The sequence below is a fragment of the Leiobunum rupestre genome, chromosome 1 (assembly GCF_980474605.1).
Source record: "Leiobunum rupestre chromosome 1, qqLeiRupe1.1.hap1, whole genome shotgun sequence".
NCBI classification, from domain to species: domain Eukaryota; kingdom Metazoa; phylum Arthropoda; class Arachnida; order Opiliones; family Sclerosomatidae; genus Leiobunum; species Leiobunum rupestre.
The window spans coordinates 55,017,660-55,028,612 of NC_143384.1; the positions used below are offsets into that span (position 1 = coordinate 55,017,660).

The following is a 10,953-nucleotide window of genomic DNA, read 5'->3' on the forward strand; positions in this document are numbered from 1 at the left end:
AGGTTATCTGCCCCTATTCCGCAGGTGGTGTGGACTGACACGATGTTATGCAAACAGCCGGCCAGTCATAGTTAATAGCTGGAGGCACCCCATTTTAGGTCAAAAGGTTAGCTGATTTACGATGTTATAACCCATAAAACCCAAGGTGTTACCCCATTTTAGGTCAATAGGTTATCTATGGCGGTGACACGATGTTATGCAAACAGCCTACCCGTCATAGTGAATGTCGAGTTGGTTGGTTTTCGCCGACAAACACTTTCGGCCCCCTAAGCGTACCGTAAAATAGCGGGCGGTCATCGGTAAAAGTGTTTTGGGAAAAAAAGAGAAGAGTGTATACAAATTATAAGGTTTTATTAAGATATTTTTCGAGTACAGGCTGTATAATACGATTTACATTGAAAATACGTCTTTGGAAATGTATTTTATTTATATCATGGTAATTACGTCGATCTTCGTAGGGTATATACCAAAGTTCACTCAAAGGGTTGAAACGAACCATCTGAAATTAGCGTTTTTACGAGCATTTTCATTAAATGTTCTACCTCGAGGCGTTTGATGGTAAGAGTTACGTTGTCGCCGGGTCCCTCGGGGGTGGTTGTAGGTCCGCCGGAGATGTATTTTTCGGATGGCGGGATATCTTGGCCCTCCAAAGCGGCGGGTGACGGACAGTTGGGATAAAATTTGTCGTGTTCCGTTTGGGGTACGTCGCCGGTTTCCCAACTGCCTAACTGTCCGTGGCAGAGGTAGCATTCGACTATGCCGTCCGAGTCTACGGCGAAAAGTCCGGCGTGGGCCAAGTCTTCCTTGTTCACGTGTACGTTGTCCCATTGCTTGAACGTTTCTAGCCGACCGGTTACGGTGGTGAGATCCTCGTGACTAGCCATCCCGATTCTCTTTGAGCTACGGAATAATATTTCTGGGTCTAAACCCCAAAATGACGTAATCTATAAAAATGACGTAATCTATAAAAATGACTCACTAAAGATGACGTAATCTACACCATGAAACGTAAAGATTACGTAGATGCGTTGTGGTTTTCATAAGCCAGCCGCTATGGGAAAGAGGAAGATGTCTCCGCTTAGGCTACCAAAGAAATGCGGGATATGCTCGGAAATATACCGGTCCGTGAGAGGTTTCAAACAACATTTAATGACACATTTATCGTGTAATACAATGAAAGAAGATTCGGATCTGGCGTGTGATTGTGATGAGAGTGAATCGCTCCATTACACGGAGGCCGAGGAAATGTCAGATGATAAAATTATCGATTATCTTAACGAACTTATTGGGACATGTAAAAAGCGCGGTGCCACAATGGAATCAACCGAACCAACTACATCTAACCTGCCAGCCGAATTAAAAATGCCGACTGAAAAGGAAATGGCTGCTCTGATTTATTTTCAAGAATATTGTAAAACTAATCAAATTCATAATATTAAAACCGCTGTAAAGAAAATGTGAATAAACGTTTTTATATTGAATACATTGTTATTTTTAAAGGTGACCGTATAAAGTAAATTTTACATTGATAAATTGACACTTAATATTTTTAAAATACGTTTATAATATTTTTCTACCGTGGGCGAATGAATGGACACAATGAACTATTAATTACGTAATCTAAAAAAAATGACGCGAGCAATGAGAAATAACGAGTCGGATTTATAAGATAATAAAAAATATTTATTTTATAAGATGATATATTACAAAAATTATTTTTCTTTTACGAGTCAAAAAAATATTATAGTGTGATACAAAAAAAAATTAAAATGGACATCGTAATTGACTGTCTATTTCAGCGCGGTTCTGGGTAATCCATTCGGCGAAAAGTAGACTTCGTTCCAAAGAACACGGTTGTCGGGTGTTTAGAGTTTGATGTCGGAATAGACATTTTACTGGCGGGGGCGTATCAAAAGTCGCAGCTCGGGGACAGTCAAAAGTTTCCAAATCGTATATGGCGGTCTCAGTATAATCGGCTAAAAATTTACACTTTACGTCTCCTTTTGTAAAAATCATATCCGCACTCGATACCGCTGATATAAGGCAGGCGGGTAGTTTATAATAGGGGAGATACCCCGCGGTCCAGCAAATACCGTGAAGGTTCCTAGACACCCAGCCGTTTTGTCTTTTAATGGCGTTCGGAAGTTGTTGTACTGGATAGGGTTGTTCGAAAGTCCAAGCTTGAACGGCGGGAGGGGTCGATACTGTTGATATAGCTAGTTCCTTCACGACAATGTCGGGGGGCTCTCCGCCGGAGCGCGAGGCGGATTTTCCTAGTAGAAAGTCAAATTCGACAACGGCCATTCTCGCCATGCCACCGACACGATACTGAGGGTTTAGTTAGGAATAAAAACGGGGTATAGTCGCGCGACGGGAATTTATACTCCGTTTATGATGACGTAACAGGTTGTTAAATTTTCTAGTGGCCATTATATCATTGTTGACGTCTCTTCGTGAAAAACCCTTAAAGAAGCTTTGGTGACTTCTACGTTTTGATCGGTGACGTATATAAATCACGCAATAATGTCCGCAAATGACGCTCGTTGTCGATTGAAGTCGCCGCTTGGTGGGCGTGATTTTTCTCGAATTTTGTTTTAAAAAAAGTTTAATGGCTGGCAAAATGGGCCGTAGCGCCAAAGAGTCAAACTACCAAGCCCGTTTTAATTTATCAAGGTAAATCGCGACCCAATGGCTGCCGGGTTCATCGTGGGGGTCCAGATTTACAACCAGTGACGCTGGAAAACTATTAATCTTATCGGGTAGACAATCCGAAGCGAATACGCCCATAAAATTGCGCGTACGTCTCAAAATGTTTAAAATCTCGGATCCGCGCATAATTACACGTTTTCAATAGAAACGTTACGATCTTTGTCTACGCTAAAGCTGGCTTGAAATTCGGCGAAAACTACGCAGCTTAACGTTTGCGGGACTGGTTTAGCGAACGAAAGCTCCAAACGCATCTGTCCCTGTCTGGAGGGGTTCCAATAATGACTCTCACCCGCGCTATGGTCGTTTGAAATGTCGAAGACGTAAAAAGCGTAGCCCCCGGCATAATCTCCCCGGGAAATATCGATCCCGGTGTTTCTATAATGAATTCCGCTACCCGTGAATAAAGTATGATAGGCTTGAATATATTGTCCCGCGTCGTAGTTTGGCGTAATAGGTTTCGAATCCACACCGTCAGAATCCACGTAAAGAGCTAAACTCGATAAATCTTGATGTTCGAAAGCGTACGGGTTTTTTGCCAGGGTTCCATTGTAGGCTTCGTGATCCACCAGCGCGACAATCAAGCGAACCGGGAGGGTACCCAAATATACGTTGGGAATAACTGTGTTTCGGATATTCGAGTTGATGGTGAATATTTTTGTTTCGGTGCGTGTAAAAGCGTACTTTGCTGCTGCTCGTGACAAGGCGTTTTCGTGAGCGATAAGTATTTTGGGTGCAATTTGTATTCGACGTACCAACAAGCTCGCGTCCGTAATGATAATTTTATAGTCAACCCCGGGCTTCGGCGTACCCATTAACGCAAAACTCGCTTTACTTCGCGATAGTTTAATACGTAAATCTACGCCATTAATTAAATATTTTTCGACATTGAGCGCGTCAAGAAACAGCGGACCAATTAAATCTATTTCTTTCGACTGATCCGTGAATCCTTTCCGCTGTTTAAAACCCTCGTTGGCAGTGACCGAATTCATTTCGCCGGGGGTATCCTTGTACCACAGCGCGCCTGTTAAATGGGACGCTTTGGCACCCTTGTCAAAATTTAACAAAGTTTCAATGTACGCCCGATAAGCGTACGAACAAGCTGACGGAGACAGTAAGGTTCCGTTAAGGTAAACTTCCGCGTGATTAAATAGCGTGTGCAAAAAATTGTTACACCCCCCTACAACATCCGACGGTAATAAACTTTTGCCCGCGTCATCGGCGACGATTTTAGCTTTAACAAGTAGGTACGTAAGCGGTAAATCAATATACTCGTGCCCGCTTCCAGGAATATTAAACTCGATGGTATCGCCTCGCAACGACGAGATGGGTTTGAAGGTTGTCCATTTTCCTCCCTCAATTGACGTTTGGATAGGCGCGGATTGAAAAATATCAAGTTCACTTTTTAACGCTTCGCAATGACCCATAATTTTAGGAGAAAATATCAACGACCTTTCTAGCTCGTTTCCTGCCTACTAATGATTTTTTTCCACCGCGTTTTGGTCTTTTCTTAATTGTTTTAGTTTTGCGTTTACGTTTCCCAGTCCCGTATTGTTGTTTGAGATCATCGTACCTTTCTGTGAGGCGCCGTTTGGTAGCTTCACGTATGGATGACCCCGTCGAGACATCAGCCAAAACTTGTTTTCCCGTGGAGAGGGCTTGGCCCCCCAAAAATTTCGCCCCCCGTAAAAGAAACGGTTTCGCTAGCTTGTACAAGCCGGAGAAGAAACTCCCAAACCCGCTTCCGAATTGCCCGTGCCCCCGCTGATACGGCGATCCCACGTATACGTCGGGAATAGCGCCACCCGCCTGAGTGGCATAATATTGAGCGTACGGGCACGCTACGCAGCGTCTTTTTTCAAGAACGTGTCTTAAGGGCATCTTGGACGCAAATGAAGTTTTACTGTTAGATTGCCAAACTCAAAAGGAGCTGGTTTCCCATAAACATCGCGTAGATCTATTTGGATAGTATCAAAGTATTTCTTCTCAATGGGCACGTAATGCGGCGAAATGTACGTTTTCTCGATATGAGTACCAAATCGGGCTGATTCGTCAACCGCTATTATTCTTAACAATTTGACGAGCGACGAGCCCACCACTTGATCAGCGACGATATCGGAATAAACGAAGATTTGGGGCGGAATGTGGAAATTTAAGCGAGCCGGGTTCTCGCTTCTGCCCGCGATAGTTTTAGTTCTTTCAAATCCTAGCGTGTTGCTCAGTCCGTCACTCATAAATACGCCATAGGGGGTAATATTTTTTCCAACCAGCGCCACGTGTCCGTTCAGCGGATCGTGGGTAAGACACACATTAGCGGCGGTGCATAGCGCAGTGTCGTTTACTACTTTAAGTAAATGGTCTATACTCAAGTAATGCCCCGGAGGGATTTCTCGCATCGTCCCGACCATTTTAGGGTCAGACTGTCCCCCATGCTGGGCGGGATTAACGCGGAAATAGACGTAATTGTCATAGGGCAACACGTTGTAAAACGAAAAGGGATACAATATTTCCACCAACGCAACTTCCCACCCCCCCTTTAATTCGATAGGTTCGGGTAATTTTATCGTGAAACAGGCTACCGTATTATTCGGAAATATCTCGAGATTTGAATTACTGGGTATCGTTAGGTAAAAGGCTTCGGACATCTTTAGCAGAAACCCAAGAATTGAATGTAGCCGGATACCCTAACCAAGAAACGAAATATTCGACTTTACCCTTTGAGCGTCGCTTCTTTAATACTTTGTCAATTGTATATTCTTCCGGTTTTATAACTCGTTGAATTTCTTTGAAATAAAAATATCCCGTGATGGGTTCGTCAGCCAAATCAACGAGCTTAAATTGAAGAGGTCTTTTAGTATTCTTGAAAATAACTTTAAATATTTCGGCGCTCCAATTTTGATCGCTGTATCCTTTTAAAAACGGTCTGGCAGTTCGGGTAATCCTTACGTAATCGCCGACTTTGATACGGCATTTTCGGGGCTTGAGGGCGGCTGGCTGGGACTGCCCTGGTTTGTAAATATTTCTATAAACTTGAAGAATATTTTTGTCGTTTACATCGAAGGGAGCCATTTTAATTGCAGTATGATAACTGGCGTTATACGAATGAATTAAATTGGGCAGCTCGTCGAGATAGCGTCGCGTGTTTTTATGAGTAAAAAAACGATACATGCGCTGTTTCAGGGTCCTATTAAAACGCTCTACCATCGCGGCTTTAACATCGCTATTTTCGGAATGGTAATGTCTAATGCCCTCCTCTTTTAGGAGTTTTAAAACAGTCGAATTAACGTACTCCAACCCACGGTCGAACTGTATAGCGCGGGGCTTGCCCCGCTCTTTAAAAATTATTTTCAGGGCGCGGGCAACCTCAGCGCCGGTCTTACGTTTTAGGGGGACGGCAAATGCCACTCTCGAAAAGCAATCTATACAAGTAAGAATAAATGTGTATCCGGAATTGTCGCTCGCTAAAGAGCGCATATCTGCCAAATCAGTCTGATAGAGGTCTAGTCTGTTTCCTACACGAATCTTTCGTCTTTGGAATTTTCGAATAACTGGTCTATGTAACGTATAGGCGTCGTGAGTTTGCAAAAACGTTTCAACATTCTCCCGAGATATTCCGAGCTCTTTGACAGAATCGTATAATTTTTCAACACCCCCGTAGCTAGCTGGATTACGAGAATCGAAATATATTTTTTCAAGTCTAGTCGTTACGTTTATCGGTAACTCTCCCATTTCAAAATTTTGGCACTCGGCGTTTTTTTTTTACGTAAACGGTTCTTAATAGTAGGCGACCAAAGTTTCGGTGACTGTCGAGGTGTCGCGAAAGAATTAGGCCCGACCGCTGACGGCAAAGTTTTCTTTCGTTTGGAGGAGGCGAGCGAAAGATGGGGGCCCGGGGGGGCGGAAGCTGTTAGGAACGAAGTAGACGGTAATGGGGTGGTGGTGGGGAAGGCTTGAGGGGTGATTTTCCGTAGTTTACCCACCAGGTTATTAAATTTTGACCAACTCTGGGGTCTCGGCGCGTGGGGACTTATTAGATAATATACTAAATCAACAATATCAGAATCCGTTTGTATTTCACCGTCTAATAAAATCTGCCCCTGGCTGTCCCACCGCAGTCGACCGCTGTCCGAAATCAAATGATTAAATATCTCTCGGGCGCTCGCTCTGTATCCTAGCGGGAACAGATTGACTAATGTATCGAAACTGGGCGTATCGTTATTTTCAATCGGTTTATTTCGAGCGTGCTTTTTTAATAGCATCTCTTCGTATATCTTCCACTTGGTCCTGTCATCGAGCGCTTCGCTTTTTAAAATATCCGCCATTTCCGTGTCAATATCCGGTTTGAGTTGTTGATGGGGTGGCGTAATCGGCGCTAAAGTCATTTTTTTCGAGTACCTTAACATTTTTTATGTTCAACCTGTTAGGGCTCCCACGAGCGACGACACAATAGGCAGAAGAAACGAGAAAAATCCGGCACCTTTTTGATTTAATAATATTCGTTTTTTAGTTTGCCAGCCCAATTTTTTCTGCGCAATTTTGCGTAACGTTTTACGGTGTATTTTTAATCGTAGTTTTTGCCGCGTGGTTAGACGTATATTCCCGATAAGAGTATTATACACGCAATCAGATATTGCTTCGATCAACTCTTTATTGGCGTTAATTAAAATATTACGTCTCTTAACGCCCTTTAATTTGCCGATCGATTCGAGCAGATGTTTTTGCGACCTGACTCGTCGAGACATTGTACATCGAATGAATTCGACTCGCTGGGGGGGTGTGTGGTAACTAACCACCCTCGGAAAAGTATTATTTCGGAATGTATACCGAGACTTGCTCGCCTGGGAAAATATTAGTTCTGATCCGATGTGAGTCGGGGCAATCTTTCTGAAGGTCGATCAATACGTAAGAGTTTGGTTCCTTAGTCGCGTCAGAAATCGCTTCGATAACAAAGTTGGAATTATCAGGGGCCATTTGGCGCGCCAAGCAATTAATCTGTGTTTTGTCCCGTACATTTTTCGTTAAAAGTATGTAGTGCGCATTGAGGGAAATTTCGCGACACCCGCGACCCTGATGAAATAAATTTTGACTTATGTAGATAAAGCTAACATTACGATGATGCGAGACTTTGGTGAACAATTGGGCAACTTCTCCTTTTTGACCCGCCCCCATTAAATCGTCTAAAACCGCCAGTATCCGTTTCGAGCCGTCAAATAAGTCAGGATCGGGTAAACCCTTATGAAATATAACGTTATATTTTTTAAGTTTATCGTATCCTGGCTGATCCTCGCCGTAAAACCAGTGGATTTCTTCAATTTGAGGTTCAAACATTTGTTTTAAATGTTTAATCAGTTTTTCTACGAAATATGTCTTACCACTTTGGCTAGGCCCGCAAAGTATGATGTTACAACTGTGATAAAAAGGGTACATTATCACCGCGTAGCTGAAACCAGAATGAAATAAAATGGACATTTTGTTTTTATATATAATATTTTTTATTTTTGACAATAACAAAACACGTTTTCCCGGGACACACCCCCTTGCCACGTGGAAAGCGGCCGGCGCGCTAGAGACACACCCCCCTCGTGACCCCGACGCGCGCGGATAGCGGATCGAGAGAGAGAACGCGCGCGCCTCTCTCTCTCTCTCTCTCTCTCTCTCGTACGCGGAGACGGCGACTCGCGGAGACCGGCGCCTCTCGACCCGCGGTTCGCCCGCATAAGAGCGAAGGTTTTTTTTAAGCGCGTATTTTATATCCGAATGGAACTGTTCGGTAATTCGATAAAACCCGAACTTTATCCATTACGGGCCGATACGCTTTTTCCAAGTCGACGCTAACGAGCGTATGATCCGGAAGTCGACGGATTTGTTTGGGCAGAGGCACGGCAAACGCCGCCGGTATTTCAGTTTCTTCGTCAGTCACTCCTAGCATAGTTTTTAAATTTTCGCCGTTAATGATATGCTGATTACCGACATTAATTCGAAATCCTTTCACTTTCGTAACGTTAAATTTTTCGCCCGTATCCGGATTTTTCACCCAAAACGAGTAATTTTTTGGCCCGCCATACGCGGCTTCGTAAATAAACGAATTCTTTCCATAACCGGATAACTCGCTGACCATATCGCCCAAATAATGGCCCGTAGTTATAAGGGGTTGTTTCGAGACGTACTGGAGGGCGTCAGTGTCCAAATATAACGCGTTCTCTCCGACTATTTCAAGATATTTTAATAAAACTAATCTCGCTTGACAGGTTGTATAAGCGGCAATCACGCAATTTGTATGTTTTAGAGGGATTTCCGCTTCCTTGATGGGGGCTGATTTCACTAGAAGAGTCGTATCGTTGACTGTCAAAACCGATTTTACGTTGATTTCCGGATTTGATAGCAGTTCAAAGAACACTTTGGGTTCGCGAACGATTTCAGTTTTGGTCACAATGGATCGCTGACCGAGTTTTCTGGAAAAAAAAAGTTTTAATATCTATCACGCTACCCAATATGATTTATAACCCCAATGGGGGGGGGTAATAAAATCCATACAGACCCCCACATGGAATTCAGCATTAATTTCGAGATGGCTCGAAGACCTTCGTTTTTGGAGACTTTGGTTGGGTCCAATTTGACCCCTTCATGACGTTCGAAAGCCGCAATGTATTCAGCCTGGGCTTCGGGGGTCTGACAATCTGACGGCCATCCGCTCGCCTCCACCTTGGTTTTTAGGAAACAGTCAACGTAATCTCGAAAAATCCCTCCACTGTCCGTTGCAGGATCGTATTGCGTCACCGTGTATGACCAGGCCTCAATTTTTTTTGTAATTTTGTATCCGCGATTTACCGCCCATCTTAATTCGTCGATTACCCAAACGCCTTTAAGCATTCTTTCGTCGTCAGAATGCTCGCAGTCACCCTGATACCGTAAATCGGCACACGTCCGGCATAGGGTAAACGTTAACTTTTTGTTAACGGTCCGATACGGAAGAATAGGATGGAATAAATTGGTTGGCGGGAGCACGTTACATAACAATAATCCCTCAAAATCGTCAATGGCTGGAATATCGCTACCGAGCAGAATTGTCGGATGACCAACGGCGACTTTGCCACTATAAAAAGGAAAACACACTTAAATATTTGTTTTCGTTATATATATATATTTTTCGATATAATACCGTTTGTTTATAAAAGGGTACAGGCTGCAAATGTCCACGTAGAATATTTTATCGTCGGTCCCTTCAACGTTACAGTACGTTCGTAAGGCTGATACTCTGCCCCCGAAAAAAGCGGCTCGCGGGTCTAAACGTTCAGTTAAAGTTTCCGAAAAATTAGAATTTTTTAAAAATTCATTTATGGCTGGATTTTGTTGTTTTTCCAAAATCCAATCGCACCCCCATTGTTGAATGACGGTATAACCCATTTCTTTAAGTTTATTGGTTGTCCGCATCGTGTTGGAAAATCGTGTATTAAGGGTATCGCTCGCGTTAGCGTATAATGGCTGGTTCCTATTTACAGAGTCCCCGAAGCAAGTCCTACAGCCGTGATACCTTTAATGAAAAAAAACCTGTTTATATTTTGTCTCTTTGAACTTTTTAAAATAATACTTACCAACAGCCCTGATATTGTAGAGCGTTTTTCTCACCGATTAGACCATCAATTTTAATTTTTCCAGCACGCGGTTCTCGACCATTCAGCGTTGACACGATGGTAACATTCCGGACATGCGCTTCCCAAGCCAGCCATTCTAAAGCCTCGGTGGATTGAGGCTCGGATAACCGATACAAATTAGCCGGTATTATGCCAATCGTTTCTGGCTCCAAAAATTTTTTCCTTAGTACGTAACTACACACTGACGCGATAGTCACACCCACGCTAAACGGATTAACTTCGCACAAGTCTTGAAATAGTTTCATAAACTTTAAACAACCCTTAGCTAATATGTGGGTATCTCTAGAACAATAGAGTTTTAACGTTTCGAGGTAATTAAACCCCGAACTCTTTTCGGTTTCGAGAGCGTACCATTTGTTAAAACTTTCGCGGTCTTTCGCCGTGAAATATTGGGCCCCGTAAGCTTCCAAGGGGGGCAGCGAGTTCTCCGAGACGTAGTTTGTTTGTTCGGGTTTGTAAATGTCAAAATTATTATCAACTACGTTGAATAGAAAATGAGGGAAAAAATCTTTCGTATATTCGCGGCCGAGCTCGAACGTATCCGCGAATTTCGACAGAGGAATGGGTATATAATTATACGAATCCGATAGAGTTA

The 10,953-nt window shown here is 43.2% G+C and overlaps 2 protein-coding genes across 2 annotated transcripts; both read right to left on the minus strand.

Annotated features, from left to right (window-relative positions):
• Positions 1-340: 340 nt before the first annotated feature.
• On the minus strand, positions 341-1,183 carry LOC149963278 (baculoviral IAP repeat-containing protein 3-like). Its single transcript, XM_090165870.1, has 2 exons — positions 570-1,183; positions 341-499 (listed from the first exon to the last, which is right to left on the minus strand). The coding sequence occupies exons 1-2, from the start codon at positions 882-884 to the stop codon at positions 341-343; spliced, it is 474 nt and encodes a 157-aa protein (XP_090021996.1). The 5' UTR covers positions 885-1,183.
• Positions 1,184-8,433: 7,250 nt separating this feature from the next.
• LOC149963279 (uncharacterized) lies at positions 8,434-10,669 on the minus strand. The gene is made up of 4 exons (XM_090170534.1): positions 10,299-10,669; positions 9,866-10,237; positions 9,245-9,799; positions 8,434-9,158 (listed from the first exon to the last, which is right to left on the minus strand). Exons 1-4 carry the CDS (start codon positions 10,601-10,603, stop codon positions 8,441-8,443), a joined length of 1,950 nt encoding a protein of 649 aa, XP_090026660.1. The 5' UTR covers positions 10,604-10,669; the 3' UTR covers positions 8,434-8,440.
• Positions 10,670-10,953: the final 284 nt, after the last annotated feature.

Excerpts from the sequence above, each read along its gene's own strand:
- LOC149963278 (XM_090165870.1), bottom strand. The coding sequence starts at position 884 with ATGGCTAGTCACGAGGATCTCACCACCGTAACCGGTCGGCTAGAAACG. Across the intron at positions 500-569 it reads CCGAGGGACCCGGCGACAAC|ATGGTTCGTTTCAACCCTTT; the intron begins GTAACTCTTACC and ends CGCTAATTTCAG.
- LOC149963279 (XM_090170534.1), bottom strand. The coding sequence starts at position 10,603 with ATGAAACTATTTCAAGACTTGTGCGAAGTTAATCCGTTTAGCGTGGGT. Across the intron at positions 10,238-10,298 it reads CTACAATATCAGGGCTGTTG|GTATCACGGCTGTAGGACTT; the intron begins GTAAGTATTATT and ends TTTTCATTAAAG. Across the intron at positions 9,159-9,244 it reads ATGCTGAATTCCATGTGGGG|AAAACTCGGTCAGCGATCCA; the intron begins GTCTGTATGGAT and ends TTTTTTTTCCAG.